The sequence below is a fragment of the Rhipicephalus microplus genome, chromosome 5 (genome assembly GCF_043290135.1).
Source record: "Rhipicephalus microplus isolate Deutch F79 chromosome 5, USDA_Rmic, whole genome shotgun sequence".
Lineage (NCBI taxonomy): Eukaryota > Metazoa > Arthropoda > Arachnida > Ixodida > Ixodidae > Rhipicephalus > Rhipicephalus microplus.
This window is the reverse complement of record NC_134704.1, coordinates 143,777,666-143,799,444: the sequence shown is the minus strand read 5'-3', so window position 1 is coordinate 143,799,444 and position 21,779 is coordinate 143,777,666. Positions and strand designations below refer to the sequence as shown.

Here is a 21,779-nt window from a genome sequence, read left to right as displayed (position 1 = left end):
TCCGCAATTCATCGTAGCTTTGGCAGAGGCTAATTACGTCGTTAACAGTGGTCGGGCTTTTCGCCAAGAGCATTTGAAAAGCGTCGTCGTCAATCCCTTTGAGGATGTGCTTACATTTTTCAGCTTCCGTCATTTCGGCGTTCACGCGTCTGCACAAATCGACGACGTCCTCTATGTAACTTGTAAAGGTTTCACCCGTTTCTTGTGCGCGTGTGCGTAAACGTTGCTCGGCACGAAGTTTTCGGACGGCAGGTCGATCGAAGACTGCTACAATCGACGTTTTAAATTGCGGCCACGTTCGGACGTCTGCCTGGTGGTTTCTAAGCCAAAGGCTGGCTACACCCGTGAGATAGAACGAAACGCGTGTCAACTTGTCCGCGTCCGTCCATCTGTTTAAAGCGCTCACCCGTTCGAAAGTCGAGAGCCACTCTTCAACGTCGTTGTCATCTGTTCCACTGAAGATTGGAGGCTCCCGCTGAGGAACACTGCCTGGACAGGTGGCCGGAAGAGATGGAAGCGTCTGCTGATCGGCGTCCGGCATAGCAGAAGGTAGCCGTCGAGAACGGAGTTCCAGGATGGTAGCGGGAAGGTGTAAGGGACGGTACCCAGCACCTCCACCAATTATAAAGGAGATTTATTAAGCAGAAAGGTTGGTGCTTGGAAGGCTTGGAAGGCGATGCACCAGCCGCAATTTCCGAGCTCGAGCCGCTGCTGCACACTCGATGCTGCTGCCACTGCTGCACACTCGATGCTGCTGCCTCTGCGCCGGAGTACTTCCTCTTCTTTACAATATATATATATATATATATATATATATATATATATATATATATATATATATATATATATATATATATATATATATATATTGCACTGAACAAGGTTGCGTAAAAACACATGTTATTATTCGAGAAACGTTAGCCGCAACAGGCTGGTACAGGCAGGAACCCGGCAAGTACGAGCCACACACGAACGTCAACGTCTTCTTTCACGCTGGCACAGAGCTGGCGCCACTCTGCTCCGGTACAATTACTCCCCGCGTAGAAAGGAGCCAACCTGGCGACCTAGGGAAAAGACACGACAAGGGGGTCATACCACGGTTTGAGGCGTGATACGTTTGTTGTTTCACGCCCACGGCAGCGTTGGTCAGAAGGTGGATCAATGGGCTCAACTTTATAGTTGACAGGAGATGTTTGTTGCACCGCATGGTAGGGGCCATGGTATTGCGACGAAAGCTTCGGGGAAAGTCCAGGAGTAGTAGACGGCACCCAGAGCCAAACCAGCATTCCTGGGTTATAGTGGACACCAGACGCAGACATCGTGGTCAGTTTTCTGGCGCCATTGGTCTTGTGTGGTAAATGAGCGAGCGAGTTCACGACACTCTTCGGCATAAGCAGCTTCTTCGGAAACAGACGTCGCTTCGGAAACATCAGGCCTGTAAGGGACAATGGTGTCCATGAAGCATGATGGCTCACGTCTGTACAGGTGGAAGAAAGGAGAAAAGCCAGTGGTTGTTTGTGGCGCAGAGTTGTACGCGTACGTGACAAAAGGGAGCACTTGGTCCCAATTAGTGTGGTCATCAGAGGCGTACATGGCAAGCATATCTCCAAGGGTACGGTTAAAGCGTTCTGTCATGCCATTGGTTTGGGGATGGTATGCCGAGGATTTCCTATAGACAGTGCGACATGCCTTGAGTAGCTCGTCGACGGCGTTCGAGAGAAACACGCGTCCACGGTCACTCAGTAATTCACGAGGTGCACCATGTCGCAAAATTAGATGGTGAAGAAGAAAGGACGCAACGTCTTTCGCAGTGGTAGCAGGCAGCGCAGATGTTTGAGCGTAGTGTGTCAAATGATCGACGGCGACAATAATCCACCGGTTGTCTCGAAGAGTGTTTGGTAGAGGACCATAAATATCAATTCCGACGCAGTCGAATGGTGTCTATAACAAGTCGAACGGTGGCGATACAACAAGCCTTCACGGACAGCAAGGTGCCTTGCTTGACGAAAGAGGGAGCGTGAAGTCGTTTCTGACGAACTGTGAGAGAGGACGTCGAGCAAAGAATTGATCCAAGGATCCTTTCGCTGCTCGGATGGCATGTCGGTGATGCTCAACGATGACGAATCGCAAATGGCAGTTGATAAGCAGGCAAGGTCAGGAGGCAGTGGAGAACAGGATAGTGCATCGGCGTCTGAATGTTTGCGTCCTGGGCGATAAACAACACGGATGTCGTATTCCTGAAGGCGTAAAGCCTAACGAGCGAGGTGGCCAGTAGGATCTTTCATGGACGCTAGCCAGCATAAGGCATGGTGATCTGTGACAACATCAAACTGTCATCCGTAAAGGGAAGTGCGAAATTTTTCAATAGCCCAACTGATAACCAAGCACTCTTTTTCCGTGACGGAATAGTTGGACTCTGCCTTCGTTAGGGTACGGCTGGCAGAAGCGACAACGTACTCTTCGCAGCCATCCTTGCGTTGAGCGAGGATGGCACCGAGGCCGACACCGCTTTCATCCGTGTCAATTTCAGTAGGTGCATTGGGATCGAAGTGGCGAAAAACTGGCGGAGACGTCAGTAGCCGGCGCAGTGCCATGCATGCGTCATCGCAGTGGGAATTCCAGCCAGAGAGGTCCGCGCTACGGGAGAGAAGCTGAGTCAGAGGGAAAATTATAGAGACACAATTGCGAATGAAACGCCGAAAATAGGAACACAAGCCTACGAAACTACGAAGCTCCTTTAGGGTAGTAGGCTTGATGTACTAGGCAACGGCACGCAGTTTGGCAGGGTCTGGCGATATTCCTTCTTTTGAAATGACGTGATCAAGAATTGCGAGTTTGCGGGCGCCAACACGACATTTCTTGAAGCTTAGTTGCAACCCAGCTGCCGTAAGGCACTGGAGAACTTCTTCCAGACGGGAAAGATGAGTTTCAAAATTCACCGAGAATAAAACTATGTCGTCTAAATAGCAAAGATAGATGTGCCATTTAAGTCCCCAGAGGACATTGTCCATCATTCTTTCAAAAGTCGCAAGCGCATGGTAAACACCGAAGGGCATTACAATAAATTCATATAAGCCGTCAATGGTCACAAACGCCGTTTTTGGACGATCTGGTTGAGCCTTTGGCACTTGCCAATATCCAAAGCGCAGATCCAGTGAAAAGAAAAACTCCGCACCTTGAAGGCGATTCATGGCGTCATCAATGCGTAGCAGGGGATAAACATCCTTGCGTGTGATCTTGTTTAGTCGACGATAATTCACGCAAAACCCGATGGAGCCCTCCTTTTTTCGCACTAGGACCACTGGCGAAGCCCAAGGACTGTGTGAGTTTTGAATAACACCACGTTGCAGCATCTCGTCGACGTGTTGAGTGGTGACGTCACGCTCATCCTGCGAGACGCGGTAGGGGCGCTGACGAAGTGTATTATGATGACCGGTGTCGATATGGTGAGCGAGCTCAGACGTGCGTCCCAAGGCAGGTAGTCCATGGTCGAAGGAGGCGCAGAAACGGTCGAGTAGTTGAATGAGCTGATTGCGCTGGTCTTGCGTAAGGCCGGTGTCTACGCTGCGCAACAGAACGTCTTCGTCAGATAGTAAGGGCAAGGTGGCAGCTGTGACAGCATCCACGGACATCGGCGTCGTATCAGAACGGGCATCCAAAGGAAAGATGTCATCATAAGTGTGAAGACTCCCCAATACAAACAAGGTAGCAGGACAAGGGAACGAATTGCGCACGTACACGGCACTGGAGCCATAGGCAAGTGTTATGACGGCAAACGGGACGACAAGGTTCCGGTGACGAGCACATTCTTGTGACGGCATAAACAGGGCAGTTGAATCAGAAACGGAGTTGCACAAAAGAGATACTGCGGCGACCGAAAAAGCAGAGATGACGACGTCGGCGGTGACGATCACCTATTTGGGTGAGCAAGGGAGATCTATGAATGTCGTGCTGAATGGAAACAAAACTAGTTGAGCACGAGTGCAGTCGACAACCGCATGATTAGCGGAAAGAAGTGTGTGTGTGTGTGCGTGTGTGTGTGTGTGTGTGTGTGTGTGTGTGTGTGTGTGTGTGTGTGTGTGTGTGTGTGTGTGTGTGTGTGTGTGTGTGTGTGTGTGTGTGTGTGTGTGTGTGTGTGTGTGTGTGTGTGTGTGTGTGTGTGTGTGTGTGTGTGTGTGTGTGTGTGTGTGTGTGTGTGTGTGTGTGTGTGTGTGTGTGTGTGTGTGTGTGTGTGTGTGTGTGTGTGTGTGGTCACAATCAGCCCCAGCATGCGGCCGATTGTGACCACTGTCAGAAGTGGGGGCGTGGGCTCAGGCTCCCCAGCTTCTCTCAGTGGGGGAGCTCGCCCTTTCTTTGCCCCCATGGCTGGTAGACCCATGCATGGATGTCTACGCCCTCCACTGCGGCTTTCAATCCTCCCCAACCAAATTAGAATTTGTGGACATCCGCTCCTCGCCGACGTGAACTACCGAAATTGAACTGTACTTGCAAAGCGGACCCATCCCGAAACATGACGATATTATTTGGTCAGTTAATTCATAAACATTGCAGAGTCAATACATTGACAAAACTGCGTAAGGTGGGGAACCAGGTGGGCCATATGGTCGGCGGGGTGTCCAGCAGGTGCGGCTGGTTACGTTGCTGCGACGCCTTGCGGCTGCCGCATGTACTCGTAACCAGTCGAGTCCTATACTTGGCCCCTCACCTCCACTTACGCAATTTCGACAAGAATTCCCTTGGAGGGATTCTCGGGAATATGTACAAGCGTGTCCTCGATCTCCCAATAACCACGTCCAACCAGCACCTCATGGGTGTGGGGATGGCAAACACTTTAGCAGTGCTCCGGGAGGCACGCTTGACCTAACAATACAGCAAAATTTTGAACTCCGTTGGGTCGTCGCCTATTATCCTGATTACACATTCACCATCCAACACAGACGGAGTAGCCGGTGGCCTCCCGGAAGTCTGGAGATAGCCCTGCACGTACGCCTTCTTCCGGCCAACATGACACATAACGACGAGAGTGACAAGCACCTTACGCTGGTGGAGGCACTGGCCACCACTATAGGCCCAATTACGGGGAGGGCTCCAGCCCTCACCATGGGGGATGGTACACGGCTGCAATCGTCCAGGAAAACGTCACGGTGAATGGCCTCACATTCAGAGCACAGGACATAACACATGCGGAGGAAGTCACCATCGCGCTAGCTTCCGCAGACCTGGACTAACACATAATCTTTACAGACTCGAGAGTGGCCTGCGGAAATATTCAACACAGAAATGTCCCCCACCTCACATACCGCATTTTACAAAACAGCAATTACGTCGGGGCTCTCGCGTCCCGAAGGATCATATTGGCTCCAGCACGCATGGGCCTCGAAGGCTACAAAACGCCTGACATCATCACCCACACACTCACTCTCCAAGTAATGCCTTCAAACTCTTCTGAATTATATCTCAAACCTAATTGGGTCTTAACAGTTCTAGAAATTACTGAATTCTACTGGTTCAGCCACTCAATTTATCGTGAACCCTGTAGGGGTCTTACAAAGGTGGAGGAGCGTTTACTCCTCCGCCTTTAACGAGACACTGCTGGGTCCGGCAGTTTCAAAATATTTCGATGCTGCCTGTGCAAGAAAATACCCTCTCTGTACGGAGAAGAGTTCGGGCATCTTCCACGTGGTGTGGGCATGCCAGTCAAACCCTCGCATTGCCCCAAAACCAAACCCCAACCACGAGAACTGGGAAATAACCCGCTCGGCTGCTCCGACCTGGCGAACCAGAAGGCCCTGTTCAACCGAGCCCGAGTCGCGTTGGACGCCAATGGCACGGCCGCTGGACACAAAAAGCTTTAATTTTTATCCAGTAGCAGTGCCAATGGGCCTCTACATTGAGGAGCCAACCTTGTGTTAGTGAGGGGTGGCTCACACCAGGCCACTTCATACCTACTTCTTGAATATAGTTAAAATTAAGTTTTTTCTCTCTCTTGTGGGACTAAATATCAGACGTGACGTCCCTTATGGCCGAACCAGCCCAGTGATGGCCAAGCACGTGAGCCTTGCAAGGCGGCAACATGGTAGCGAGGATGCCACACACACTACGATTATTGATTGGTGCGTCGTAAAAAACGCATCGTACCGAAAAAAATCAGTGTGAACGTACCTGGTCGCTCGCTAAGACGACGATACAGCTGTCACACGATACGGCACTTACGACCGACGCGACTGCACATTCTCAACGCGGAATACGGTATAACACTTGTGTTTCGGTTTGACGGAAGTCTACGACCACAGCGTCAATGGACGTTGTGAAAGCCTAATTCCCGAATTCAGAAACGTTTCATTACTTAGCTTGCCACCACAGGCCAGTGGCGTTCCGTCACCGTCAATGGGCGAAGGCGTCTCGGCTGAGTTGACAATCGCGGCCGCTTTTTTGGTGAAGGCTGCAAGACGACACTTCATGTTACAATGTTCTCGCCTCAATGTGCGTATCCGTGTGGTTTTTCGTGAGTGTTCTCATGTTGTTTTGCCTGTGATCGTGTGGGGCGGCAGCTTGCCTCATGTTTCCTGTGCGTGAGTATGGTTCTTTTGTGCGCGCTTCTGGGGCCGACGGTATTTTTCAGTGGTGTTACGAAGCCAAACCGATTCGGCCATCCCCATTACCATTATTCGGTGGAATTGTCGAGGCTTTAAGTCCCGCATGAAGCGGGCGCATCTTCGAGTTTTCCTATCAACTCTTCACTCACATCTGGCGGTGGTTGCCTTCCAGGAGCCAGGGAGTGACGCCACCTTTACAAAGTACATCACTTTCAAGCAGGACCCTTCTTCCTGCGTCTGTGTGCATAAAAATTACAGCTAACCTTGTGGACTTGAAACTTCAAACTGTGTGTTTAAACTTTTTCCGCTCGAGAAACAATATGCGCCACTCCACGTACCTAACATACATTGTTCCCCCAGACTTAAAAAAATAACGTTCGCAGCACTCTTTAGTTGCGCTCTGAAGGCTGCCGGCAGTGATACCCTGGTGTTCGTTGGTTATTTCAACGCTCACAGCACACTATGCGGATATGTGCGTAATGGGAAGCATGGGCGCAAGCTGGCGGAACTTGTGTCCACGCTGGGCCTCACTCTTCACACTGACCCTTTGTATTCAACGTGGTAGGTAACTCCGTAACTCGGTTCCCGTGTCCGGACTTACCTTCACCAAAAACATTAGACATGCAGACTGGGCCAACACAGAAGAACCCTCGGCAGTGACCACTGCGTACTCAACACCGCCGTCACAACCATACCAATGGCAAGACGCTATGCCCAAGCCTGCATACCATACTGAACAAAGTTTCGGAAAACCTGCCCTAATCTGGCCCCTATTCGCGAAACAGGTTACCACGCATGGTCACAAGAATTGGTCACACACCTTTGTTCGACGGAAACTCAAGTTCAACTCTCGGAGGCTACGCTGAGGGTGGACAATCACCTTCTTCACCTCTGGGAGGTGCGGCACAGCCTCGTCCGCAGATGGCACCGCCAAAAAACACAAATGGAAACTCAAAATTCGCATTGCCGAGCTCAACCAACGAGCGGAAGAGTACGCGGCTCCGCTCGCTGACTCGAATTGGGTAGACCGATGCAACACGGCTGCTAGACAAATGTCCAGCTGGAACACTTGGCGTCTCTTTCGCGCCTGGATTGATCCGACCCGAATTCGAGCCGATACGCAAAAACATCTCCAACGGCCAATTCATGCCTTCGACAAAGGCACCTCAAAATTAGCATGCAAACTACGTGATCAATATCTCTGGGTCCGACATGACATCCAAGGGCCAGTGTACTCGTATGCAGGTTCCAAAAACGCGGAGATGGATCAACCATTCCAGCTGCATGACCTATAATGAAGCGAGGAACGGTGCCGGGGAGAGACAAAGTAACAGTGAAATCACTTGCCAACCTTCTCCAGCCAGCCTACGACGCACTCCTCGGGTACATTAACATATTCTGGCTTGGTGGGACATCCGTTCTAATCGAATGGAAGACCGCCCTGGTAACTTTCATTCCGAAAGCCGGCAAAGCCATAAACACGGGCAACCTTCACCCCATCTCTCTCACGTCTTGTGCGGGAAAGCTGATGGAGACTATGGTGTGAGATCGCTTGTCCGAGTTTTCGGAAAACCAACAAATATTTGTAGACACAATGTTCGGGTTCCGACCACACTGGTCCGCACAGGATGTCCTGCTTCAATTAGACTGTAAATTCTAAATCCTGGCAAATACCCTCCTAATGACAAGGCAGTACTCGCCCTTGATTTGAAAAGGCCTTTGACAACATCACACATCACCTTAAACTGAAGCACCTTTCCAAAACACACTGTGGACACAACATGTTTCAATACATTCTCCCATTCCTCTCTGACTGATAGTCATACATCCAAATACTAGATGAAGAACATGGCCCTATCAATTAGAAGAATGGTAAGTTGGGCTAGTTGGTACTGATCCATAAGGTATGTAACTGCGCAAAAAACTGACGGAAACAAGAAGGAGAGAAAAAGGACAGACTGCGCTTGTCTGTCCTTTTTCTCTCCTTCTTGTTTCCGTCAGTTTTTTGCGCAGTTACATACCTTACCTATCAATTAGGTATGAAGCTACCCCCCAGGGTGCGGTCCTTTCACCCCTATTGTTTAATCTGGCTATGATGAAACTCCCGGCTCAGCTGGATAACGTTGAAGGCATACAGCACGCGCTGTATGCTGACAACATTACCATATGAGCTAAACACATATCGGTAGGAGACATAGAAGCCAACCTGCAGCAAGCGGTGGAGATCGTGGACGCCTACGCCCGCTGCCGCGGCTTCCAATGGTCCCCGACCAAATTAGAATTTGGGCACATACGCCTCTCGGCAATGTGTGCGAGAATTGAACTGTCCTTACGAAGCGGATACATCCCAGAACACGATGAGGTCAGAGTAGTAGGTCTGTTTATCCATAAACATCGCCTAGTCGGTACAACATTGACAAAACTGAGTAAGGTGGGGGACCAAATGGGCCATATGATCCGCCGGGTTTCCTACAGGCGCGGGGGGTTACGTTCCAAAGATGCCTTGCGGCTGGCGCATGTATTCGTAACCAGTCGAGGCCTCTTCTTGGCTCCTTACCTCCCCCTGTGCAAGTTTGACGAGAACGCCCTTAGGGTGATTCTCTGGAAGATGTACAAACGTGCCCTTGGTCTCCCAATAACCACTTACAACCAGCGCCCTATGGGCCTGGGGATGGTATACACTTTCGCAGAGCTCCGGAAGTCACACTTGACCAATCAATACACGAGGCTTTCGAACACTCCATCGGGTCGCCGCCTATAAGCCCGACTACACATCCACCACCCAACAGAGACGGAAGAGCGCGTACGCATCCCAGAAGTATGGAGATACGCCCTGCACGTGCGCCCTCTTCCTGCCAACATGACACGTGCCAACCAGAATGGCAGGCGCCTTGCGCGGGCGGAGGCACTAGCCCGCCACTATGGGAACAAACGCGGCATGTTTTACGTGGACGCCTCCAGCCCTCACCACAGGGGGTGGTACACGGCTGCAGTCGTCCACCAAAACATCGCGATGAATGGTCTCACATTTAGTGCGCAGGGCATAACATGTGGGGAAAAGTCTCCATCGCGCTAGCTGCCGCAGACCAGAACTCGCACGTCATCATTATGGACTCGAGAGGGGCCTGCACATATATTCAATGTAGATACGTCCTATAGCTGACGTACTGCATCCTAAAATATTGTAATTACGTCCGGGCCCCCGCGTCCCGTGACATCATATGGGCTCCAGCTCACACGGGCCTCGAAGGCAATGAAACGACAGACGTCGCTGCCCGCGCACTCACTCTCCGGTTAACACTTTCAGGCCTTTCCGGAGGGATCCCGAACTTATTCCGGCCTTAACAATTTAAGAAATTACTGAAATATAGCAATTTGGCCACGCGATTCATCATAACCCTGTAAAGATCTTACAAAGGCAGAGGAACGCTACTCCTCTACCTTTACACCAACACACTGCTGTGGCCAGCAGTTTTCAAATATCTTGATTCTGTGTGTACAGGAAAATGCCTGCACTGTGCGGAGAAGTGCTGTGACATCTTCTTTATGGTGGAGGCATGCCAGTCAACTCTGCGCCTCACCCCAAAACCAAACCCCACCCGAGAGGAGTGGGAGGCAGCCCTTCTGAGCTGTTCCAACCTGGCGAGCAAGAAGGCCCTGGTCAACCGAGCTGGAGTCACATTGACTGCCAATGGGGCTTCTGTAATGAGGAGCCAACCTAGTGTGTGTGAGGAGTGACCCGCACCGGCCCATCACCCTCCTACTTCCTATATATATATATATATATATATATATACATATATATATACTATTTTCCTTTTTCTCTCTCTTACGGCGCCAAGCAGTTGTGTGCCGCTGAGCAGCTTGAACGCAAAAAGACACGCTACTGTGAAGTACCATGTCTTTCCCTGTCATCTACAAAGTCAGGATGTGTATCAGTCATTACAGAGCCCTTTTTGTCAAACACGAGCACTGAAATAAACGTGTGCGACACCTCCAGACGATAGCATCAAACCACCGCCGTTCCAACTGTCGCATTCAACGAAAAGAAAAACAGGTATAAAAAGCGGTCAGGGTGTGCCTTTTCCTTCTACATACATGAAATCCTAACGCCCGCGCATATTTGGAGAATTCGAGACATCGTAGGTCACTTTTAGAACGAACGGTTCCCGCTGATGCACTGGCGAGACGAATTCCTTTCCCTTAGCTGTCACTCTGGTACGTGCTACACGCCGAACCATTTCTTTGGATGTTCGCGAAACTGGGAAGAATACAACAGAGAGGTGACTGGGTAGGACAGGGAGGTGAATTCAGCGAAGAATTTATGTTGTCGATGAGATTCGAGTAAGTCGTGTAGTGCGGTCAGTCGACCTTGAAGAATCAAGTGATGACACCGTGGAAGCACTGTTTTCAAGAGTGTTGGAAAAACGACGACCAGTGCCGGAGTTCACTTGAATGTTTCCTGAAAGAGAAATATTCCAAGAACGTTCGAAGAATTGTGGACTACACACGGGTGGTGAATATTCAAAACCTCTAAGTCTTCTTGTATAGATTGTAATGCATGAGATTAGATTCGTAGCATGGTAAGTTTGTTCTCGTTGTTTTAAATACCCTCTAAGTAATTTGGTGAGTTGTATTTGATACCTGGCGAATGTACAAGATTGTGTGATGCTTGTACTGCCATAACTGAGAAATTATTTTGATTGTACTGTAAACTCTTAGCTTTACCTCAGTCTTTGAACCACAACTGGTGTTGTTGGCACACTAAAAGGACCTACATTTAAACCGTGCGTGCGTTTGAGGTGCGCTGCAGGCCGATACATCAGCCCTTAGAATCTGCCCGGTGATTGCCTCCCCATTAACTTGATCAGTGACACTTTTCATTTCAGGTGCACCGCCGCAGTGGTCTAGTGTCCAAGGAACTCTGCTGTTGACCTACATCTCGCGGAATTGAATCCCGGCTGCGACGGCTACATTTTCGATGTAGGCGAAAATGTTATAGGCCCGTGTGCTCAGATTCGGATGCACGCAAAAGAAGTCGAGATGGTCTAAATTTTAGAAGCCTTCTACTATGGCATCTCGCATGAGTCATAACCATATGGTAGTTTTGGGACGTAAAACCCCGCATATCAGTCAATTCATTTCAGGTGAGTCAAGGGGGCAACACTTGAGGCTAACTATACTGAAAATTGGCACTCCTGAGGCAAGCTTTTCGCATATATGAGGTAATTGGTACTTCTAATAAATGACTTCAGTACTGAACCTGTCATGTACAACTAGAAAACTCGCTATTAATGGCCTGATTGCGAATCGCTATTGCGTGTACCAATGCGTGTGGAACCACTTCAATGGGGACGAATTTTGGCGGCAGAGCGGGTGCGAGGTGAACTATACTCTGTTTCCCCACTGTGGTTCAGCACTACCGAAGCTGTGGGGTGTAAGAAAGTCACACGCTTGCACACCATAGCATAGTCCCACATATAAGTGCTTTAATACGGGCAGATGTTGCTAAAATTGGCGGTTTTTTGTTGCGTGCTATGCCGCATCAATACGTGAAATGTTTATTTTCCTTCGCATTTAATTCGTACACATTCAAATATTTGTGTCGATTACCACCGACCACTGTGGTTAGAAATCAGCATGACACCACCCATGAAAAAGCCACCAATCGCTTCGATCCAGATTTCCTCTTGCCACATGCCCACTTCACTGACAGCATTAAATAAATGGCGAAATCAGGCATCGATTCGTTTCATTTTATGCTGAAGACAAAGCATCAGGTACGTTTTGTTGTTACTCCACACCTTCTAAGCCTAACGCACCACACTGCATCACCAGACTAAGAACACTGCATTTCGAAATATCGGACATGCAACTTTGCACAGCGTTGCGCACGCCTCCGATCTCCTTTCAGTGGAAACAATAAAGAAGCGTGTAAAAAGAAGAGCAAACGAATGTTGCAGCGGCAAACGCAAAGCCGCTTCAGAAGCTGTTGGCTCTGCAGTGCAAGGTGGTACGGGCGCTCTCAGTCAATCATGACAGAGGGCACTTCATAATTGTGTTGCTGCGTGGATGTCACGTCAGTGAATCTGGCAAGAGGCCCCATCTGCTTGGGAACGTGTAGTATACTAAATTTCTAATTTTAGAGAAAATGGTGCTAAGCACCTTTTTGGTCTAGGGAGCCTGCATTCATATCTTGGTATGTTTTATTCACTTTTAAACTGGCTGACATCCATTGATAAGAAACTAGCTCCACTTTGTCAATTTATGTTGAATGTCACTGTTTGTATCAGTTGTTATCACGTCAGAGCTTTTTAAATGTTTACGCCATGGGCACAGAAACAAATATTTACTTCAATCATTGAGTCAACCAATCAGAAGTTTTATTTACGAACATGATACAGCAGTGTTTTCTTTTTCGTGTTTGCTACCCTCCCTGCAATAGTATTGAATAAGCCCGTCCTGTACGCACCCGTAATAATCGCCATGAGCCCATTAAAAGGTTCACAACTCATAGTCCTCATCATAATTTCAATCTTGCGCCGCAGAGAAAAGTGTACGGCAAACTTCTCTGGCAAGGCACTCGCTCCTCCGAAAAACATGGCTGCACCTGCAAACTAGTCTTCGGCCACCTCAAATCTATCAAGCGACCACCGTGTGCTGTGTAGCTTGTAGCCTGTGTAATGATGCTTCCATTCGCCTTAGACTCGTGTGTTTAAGCTTTGACATCAGTATTCGAATCAATACGGCCCATTTTTAAACCACTCAAATAACTGGTGTTCTTGGGCTTAGCGAGTGGCGGTATACCCAAATCTTGGAGGGCGTAAATAACACGTTTGCTTGTTGTCTCTAACCCTGGATAGCTGGTGCCACTTGTCCAGGTGCCAGCTTGCAGACACGTCATTTATTTCTATCCTGTGCTTTCTTCAACACTAAAGAGGCTGAAACGCTGTATCAACTGCTTGAACCAAGCGTGGGAACGACGCGGACGACATCCGCGTTCAAAGCGTGAAAACTGCGGAGTGAGAAGCAAGAAGCTCCAAGCGTCTCACGGCAGATGCAGATGAACCAGAAAGCTGAAACCAGATGAGGTGGATCACTGATGTAGCTCTTCCATCGCTGATTGACCACGTCGCTTTCCAGCGAACGGAAAATCCCACGAAAATGAGTCTCAGACCTGCTCTCATTACGGCTACGAACGGCAGATCTGCGCGAACGAAACCGCCCACACACGGCAGCCTGGGAACTCGTGAGCAGCCATGCAGCTACCGTGAACCAGCATTTAAGTAGCGCACCTTCACTCATGAGGTGGTCCACGCGGCTGACACGACAACGTGGAGGCGGTGCAAATGCCAAAGCGAGTTGAGACGCGCGAAGAGTATATTGACTTCCGACAAGTTGCGCGTTTTTCCGTCCACGCTTTCTCCGTACTCCGTGTGTAATTTGCGTGCATGTGAGGCATAGGGATCCCTCATAGGCGCACCACTATTCAAGTGAGGCATAATGCAAGACGTAACTGCAGCGTCACTTGTTTTACATGCCGAGCATGTTATACTAGGGGCTAGTCACGCGCCGTCGCCGTTCGCAGCCTCCCCTCCTCCTCCTCCAGCCATCTGTGCATCCCTTCCTCCTCTCAACACAGCGCGCGCTGCGCTCGCTTCTCCCCTCCGCACGCTCAACAACGCGCCAACGGCGAGCACTGAGTCGCGAGCGTCTGCTGAGTCGACGTCATAACGATGTACCTCACACTCAACCTATCGCGTGCCGCAGTGGAGAAGTACGTCGACGAAGCCGTGGAAGAATACCGGAAACAACGACCGCGACGGCGACCCTTCGTGATAGTTGGCGACTTCAACGTCGACGTCAACAAGGACAATTGGGTGGTCGACTACATGGAGTCGCGGCACTCGCTTAAACGAGCAACGCACGACGGCAATCAGCATCCGACCACGGTTTGCGGGACGTGCATCGACCACGTCTTTGCAAATATCGACCTTCGACCGCTGCAACCAGACCCACTCAGCGTTCACTTTACGGACCATAAAGCCATTTTGCCCAAAATACCCAAAGCATCTTATCAATAAACATCGTCTTTCGCAGCTACGTGCGTGCGTGTTCACTCGTGTTCACTTATAACACACACGCATGTCGCAAATTACTAACCACATTTATCGCAGTTCAACATATATGCTCCGCATGCTAACCAGTGTTCCTACTCGGGAAACTGCGGTCATTTTTTAGGGGCGAAGCTTCTTAAAGCGGCACCCGTTCGTCCCTCGTAGTCGTAGTCGTAGTGTGTAACAAGTGTTAATTTTTGACCTGCAAGATGGTGCCGGTGGAAGATTTCTCTTGTGCTTTGTTGAACAATAAAAAGTTCGCGGCATGCGCGTTAACTGAAAGCCGAATGCTTCAGTCTCTCATTCCCCATTAGCAGCCATTGGCATGTTCCAGTAGGAAACGTTAGTAGAAGTGTTAAAAGCCGACTTCTGCTGTCTCTCATTCCCAGTAGCAGCCATTGTTTACCTCCAGGGTAGTGTCTGGTGATATTTGTGAGGTGAGTACCGATTGTATTGCGACTCGCGAGTCGACTGAGTTTATCACCGCATTTTTTTATGACATGATTTGCTTTGTCATGTGAAAACGCCATGCCCGTAAACCACCGACAGACGCTCGCGTTCGCGTGTTTCTTTGGTCACAGATGTGTGAGCAGTGCAGATGTAGAAGCCGACGAACGTGTTTCTTGTATACTCGTGTACAACTACAATGCAGCAGGCTAAACTTTGTGCGTCTTGCCATGGAGTATCTGTTTTTTGCATAAAAGGCACATTTGAGAGAATAACAGCTACACTCACCCAACTTTGCTAGAAAACTTTTTGTTTTTAAAAATATAGAATGCGACTAACTCGCTCTTTGCGTTCATTAGTGGTATGTCTGCTTGTGTGTCGATCTGTCCTTGTGTCTGCTAAACACTTCTGTATTTACGCACAAAAGATTCCGGTTTGTTTATCATTCGGATATGCCGCGTGGGAGAGTGTGCTGCAGAGTCGCAGTTTTTTCTGTTGTGTATGACTTTATGCAGTGACCAGTTTTATTTAGTGCTGTATATAGACCACGTTTGTGTATTTCGTGTCCTGCATGACTTTTCGCTTTATTGCTTTGTTCAAGGCCCATCTCGAGGACACAAGCTTCGAGCAAAAGAGGCGGGATGGTTTGAAGAAATTAAGGCCGAATGCCGTTTAGATGCTGCTTGCGCAAGCGAGTATAATAGCGACGCCAGGTAGTACACAGACAGCCGGTACGGACACAAATGCTCGAGCAGTCCAGCGTCTACAGCTCGTGCCCACGCTCGCGCTTCACACTCAGACATGGTCCCACTGGTCATTGCCTTGCGAATTCCCCACAACAATATCCCCGCGATGAAAAGGAGCCATCCTGGTGATTTAAGGTGACGAGAGAACAAAAGGGTCGTAGCAGGGCTTGAGGCGACTGATGTGGACCGTCTCACGACCTAGGCGGTGCTTGTACTTTCAATGGCGGGCTAGGGTGCGATTATAGTGAACTAGAATATACACTATTGGTACGACGACCGGGCTCCAGTATCACCTTTCACGCAGATGCTGCCAAGTGGTGCCACTGCAACTTTTCATAACCACTTTGGCTGCGTTGTTCGGCCGTCACGGACTCCTGCTGAGCTGCGGATGTGGTTACTTCTAACGCGCGTTTGCTTTCTGGTCATGCTAACGTAAAATGATCAGATTAATCACTGCGTGGACAACGTGTTGCCAGCCCTTGCTCGTTGGCCTCTGCGCCTCAAGGAATTCACGTAGAGAGTGAACTTCATCGATTTACACGTCCCGGACGGCTCCGTACGGCCCCGGACGCCGGCGCCGCATTCGTTTTTCTCGGGGACCAACTGGAAGCTCCACCCACTGGCCCAAGATCATTCAGACGCATGTTCAATTGTCACATGCCGGCAGCCTGTGGGCGGCCCGGGACCATCAGAACGATTTCTTTCGGGCAGCTGGTAGCCGACAGCGTGGGGCGCATGCCCGTGCGCCCATCTTAGGTTAGACACGGACATTTTTTGACATGCTCTTGCTCTCTCTTTGCTTTTCTGTCCGCTTCTCGCGTGTTTCTGGATTTCGCATTGTTTGCACACCCAGTTCTTGTCATCGGTGTTCTGAGCCACAACGAGGATGATCGGCAAACACACGTTTTACTCGCTAGGCAAAACAGCGGTAAAACAACCGCACTGGTCTACGATGCGCATGCGCACGTGTAGTTCACTTACATTAGGTTGCATCACGACAGAAATAGGCATAGTTCACTACCTAAATGCTGCTTAGGTTGGAATTATGTCGGCGTTGAAGCCTGTGTCAAAGCTATGGAGGGAGCATACGGCATAGCCTGGCATAGCAGATGCCACAGCGGATGCAGCCAGCATCAAGCGCGCAGATGGCCCGAGGCCGCTCGGGCTGGCTTGGGACTTTTAGATCACGTGTATGTGACGTAGCCGCCTATGAGCCGAGGCGTCCGCAGGCCGCCGTCGAGTGATCAGGGACTTGGTAAATCGCTGAAGCTCAGTGGTTTACAAGTCCAGCCGTTCACACCAAGACGCCGACTGCCTCTCTCGGTACCCCGTCGACGCTCCAGATGTTGTAACGGACGGTGCGTCCATCTGCGTTTCCTCGCTCTCCGCTTTCGGCAACATGGGATATGAGCAACGGCGTGACGCATCCCTACGAGAAATAATTGACCGCCTGAATACTGGCTCTACAGAGAGTTCTCTTCGAATGTTTGTCGTCATAGACGGCCTCTTATACCGCTGCAAAATGACAAAATGCACCCCGTGAGACAGGAACTACCACTCGTAGTACCCTCTCATCAGCGCTCGACCGCGCTTCAGCAACTGAATGATTTATCAACGGCTAGCCACCTTGATGTTGCCAAAACGTACGGCCATGTCCACCGACGCTTTTGCTGGCGCGGCCTCTACCGTTTCATACAACGTTATCTTGCTTCTTGCGAGTCGTGCCAACGCCGCAAAAGGTCAGCTGTACACCCAGCCGGGCTCCTTAAACCAATCGACATACCTACCGAGCCTTTCTTTCGTACCAGCCTCGATCTGCTGGGCCTTTTTTCTCTTTTTCCCGACGGTAACAGGTGGGTCGCTGTCAATTATATGACCCGTTTTGCCATTACGAGACCTCTTCAAAGCAACTGCGCTAAAGACGTCACTGACGTTTTGATTCAAGACGTCATCTTACATCACGGCAGTCTTCGTCAACTGCTCACCGACTGCGGTCGCTACTATTTATCTAAGGTAATTGACAACCTACTTCATTCTTGTGCAGCCTAGCGCAAGCTTACGACGGCCTATCATCCTCAAACGAATGGCCTCAAAGAACGTCTGAATCGTACGCTCACCGACATGCTTGCAATGTACGTGTCGACTGATCATCGTGACTGCCACATTTTGCTACCCTTTGTCACTTTTGCTTACAATAGCTCGTGCTACGACACTGCTGGATATTCTCCTTTTTATCTTTTGTATTGAAGAGACCCAAAATTTCCATTCGACATGCTCGTACCCAACCCTGCGCACCTGTCCACAGCATATACTCGCCGCGCTATTAGCACAGCCAAGAAGGCCCATCAGATTGCCCATCGACGCTTTTCGGAATCCCAGCTCCGCAAGAAACAGCTATGACAGCCGCCACCGGAACGTCCGCTTTAATCCGGGTAACCTCGCTATTCTGTGGACACCGTCGCGGCATGTTGGCCTGGCCGAAAACCTTCTACCGAAATACTCTTGGCCTACCGTGTGTCACGGCAGGTAATTGATGTTACCTAAGACATAGCCCCTCTAAGCGCTTCAATGCTCTCTACATCTTCCGACATCGTCTACGTCGCTCACATGACCTCTCATTTCACACCTGCTAACATACGCTGAGTTCACGCTTTTGCCGCCGGAGGTCATGTTGCGGGGTGATTTCTATGTGGGGTTGTGCAATGATAAGAACGACATGTTGATGTTCTAAAAATGTAACAGCCTTCGTCTTGACTGCTGCACTGCTTTTCTACTCTAAAGTAGTAAATACCTCCACAAAAATATTAAGCGAATGTGCTGGTGGGATTGTCGCAAACTTATAATACCATAATAAAGCAGTTAGAACACATTCAAGAAAGTACTGTGCACAAAACCGTTGCACTGATCAATGCAACAGCATCCCTTCGTTTTTTTATCAAGCAAATAAACGGAGGTAATGCAAAAAGCCTGCGGTGTCGATCGCCAATAGCAAAATGTTTGCTGACGCTGATGGCAACACACCTGTTCTGCAAATGCACTGCCACGCGCGTTTATTATTTTATTTCCAGGGCTTACGCTAGTAAGTTAGACGCACGAATGACACCTTAGTTTTACAGCAAGAACGCAACATGGTAGAGATGGGGCCATTGCAACGACTTCAAAGTATGTAGTACGGGCCCACGTACCTTCGGGTCACGAAGAAAACAAATGTCGACGTTAGCTCGACGAACGACACACTCCCATTTTGTTCTTCTGTTGTCCTTAGGAAACGAGAACATTCGCAACGTCCGTCGATTTGCCGCGACAATTTAACACGCAGCTTCGCCCATCCAACCGTATTTGAAGCTGTACACATTGCGAACATCCATTGCTCTAGTGCATCACATATCAACGCTGCATTTCAAGGACACAGAAAAACAAGGCCTTCTCGAGTCTTTAACAAGCACACAAGCACACCACAAAAAAGTTCGTCACACGTGACAATCGATGTCTGTCGAGCGATAAGGGCAAGTGGAGGCTCGTGTGTGCAGCGAAACACGGCGGTCTAAACTGATGACGTCAAAGCCCGCGACGGAAACAATGCGCAGGCCTGAAATTATCTAGGTGGCATTGGCACAGCATCGCGAGATCCACTTCTGCACAACATATATGAAAAGACGGATGATCACGCAATTTTGTTCACTCACAGAAGCCATGGTGGCTGCTTCACAAACTAATCTGCCCTTTTCGTCTTTCACGTGTTTTACGTGAAAGACGAAATTGCGATTTAGCTCTTATACTTTGGTCTGTCTATACTTTTTTCGTTTTTAAAACAGCGCATAATAACGACTTCGTATATCGGCATTTTCTGGTAGCCATAGCACAAACACAAATTGTTCACTCGCAATGTGCGAAACATAACGAAGCATTGTACGGGCTTTGTTATTGCCACCAGTGCTACAGAACGGTAAGCTTACAGGATGGGTCAAGAAAAGATCCTGTGTACGCTACGTCTGGCAGTGTATAGAACAGCTTTGCTGATGTGGCCACGCACATAAACGCAAAGACCATACTCTATAAGAGAAGCAACCATTATTACTCACTCAGTGTGCGCTGCCACATCTTCTAACTACCCATTAGTATGCTATGAATGAGCACCGAAAAACGTTTTGCACCTTGTTTTTTTTTACCATAGCTTATGACCTACTTATTACGACCGGATATTTTGTCTGCATGAGTGCGCGACGTTTATTTATTTAGAGACGCTCTTTTAGAGCGCCCACTCGCAGTTTCGCTTTCTGAGACACCGAGCCAGACAAGGGCAGTTCAGGAGGTTAGGCAAGCACAGCTGGCCATGTGACAACGTGAAACCATGACGTGGGTGCTACACTAACCAGCCAGGGTCTCCTCTACCAGCCAACACAAATTCGTGACGTAGGTTCGTTTTCGTTAAGACCGCGTTGATGTCGACGTCGCGAGGCTCTTTTCATCACTGTTGATACAGCATGGTTAGGACATCGTGGACGCTTTAAATATAATCCAGGCTATAGTTCCCATTTACATTTCGTAGATGTCTGCATCTTCACATAAGGCTATATGGCTCATTGTCTCGCCTGTGACATTTTCTGTCATTGCTTCTTTAAGGAAATAGTTTAAGGTGAAGACCTGTTGTAACTACACGTACTTTTGATAGACTTGATATCTTTAGTGATCTTCTGCAGCGTTTGAACGGTATAGTCCGTCTTGGCCTTGCACACGTGAGTGCTGAAACCTTTGCAGGCATCATTCGTGTCACCCATCTTTAGGATCACATCGGCTGAAAGAAAATGCAAATTGATCGGTCAGTAGTGAAAGTTAATGCATCACTCTAAGTAAAGTGCTTCGTCACAGTTCACCCACTCTTGCTTCTGAAGAACGCAAGCAGCGTAGCACAATTACTTTTAAATGCGAACTTCGGCGACTTAGAGTATATATATATAAATATATATATATATATATATATATATATATATATATATATATATATATATATATATATATATATATATATATATATATATATATATATATATATATATATATATATATATATATATATATATCGCCACCTACGACTTCCACCTTTCCTGGCCCTTTCGATAATGGTATCGATACCAAAATTCATATAGCATTACGAGCCTAATTGACCAGTATTAAGATAAACATCATGAGATGTTTGTCATGACTGTCAGCAAGCTTAAGGGCGACTTGCCAAATGTGAAGGATCCTCGCTCTCGGCAACCTTTTACTGGTGAAGTCAGTCTACCAAGAATTCAAGTGCCGACTACGAATAGGTGTACATCGGTGATAAAACAGAAAATTCGTGCAGTTGTTTCGTGTACCACAGTAATGACGTCCCCAAGGACCCCCCAGTGACCGATTCACTCGCAGAGCATGCCTGCATACAAGCCACGGGATAAGCTGGACACCACGTGCATGATGACTACTGGCAAGGAAATTTGACAGTGAGATTCAATATCAAACCACTAATAATTCGGACAAGTAACAGATTGAATAACTCATCTGACTCATTAAACCATGTGTTTATATATACTCTCGGACTTCACGTAATGTGCTCAAGCCACCTAAGATGTTTCTCAGCCGTCAATCAATTGTGAACAAGAGATCTGTACGTATCCTGCAGCCATTTGGTTTTGTTTTGAGATTGGTCAGTGACCTGATTTCAAGCAAGCTAAGTGAAATTAATCGTAGCCAAATCAATATTGTTTAGCACAGCGATATCAATTCTCCTCACTGGAGCAGCGCGGCATCTAGCAGACTTTGGGAAATGGAGAAACCGAGCGCCACGATAAACTTCAGGTGCAGTTCAATAAAGTGGAAGAAACAATTTATAA

At 48.7% G+C, this 21,779-nt stretch overlaps 1 protein-coding gene across 1 annotated transcript in view; it reads right to left on the bottom strand.

Moving 5' to 3' along the window:
- LOC119173357 (uncharacterized) overlaps positions 1 to 21,779 on the bottom strand; it is a 420,783-nt gene that overhangs the window by 283,118 nt on the left and 115,886 nt on the right. The window contains exon 5 of the mRNA XM_037424210.2: positions 20,570 to 20,701. Within this exon, the coding sequence (XP_037280107.2) occupies positions 20,570 to 20,701 (132 nt within the window). The remainder of the gene's footprint in view (positions 1 to 20,569; positions 20,702 to 21,779) is intronic.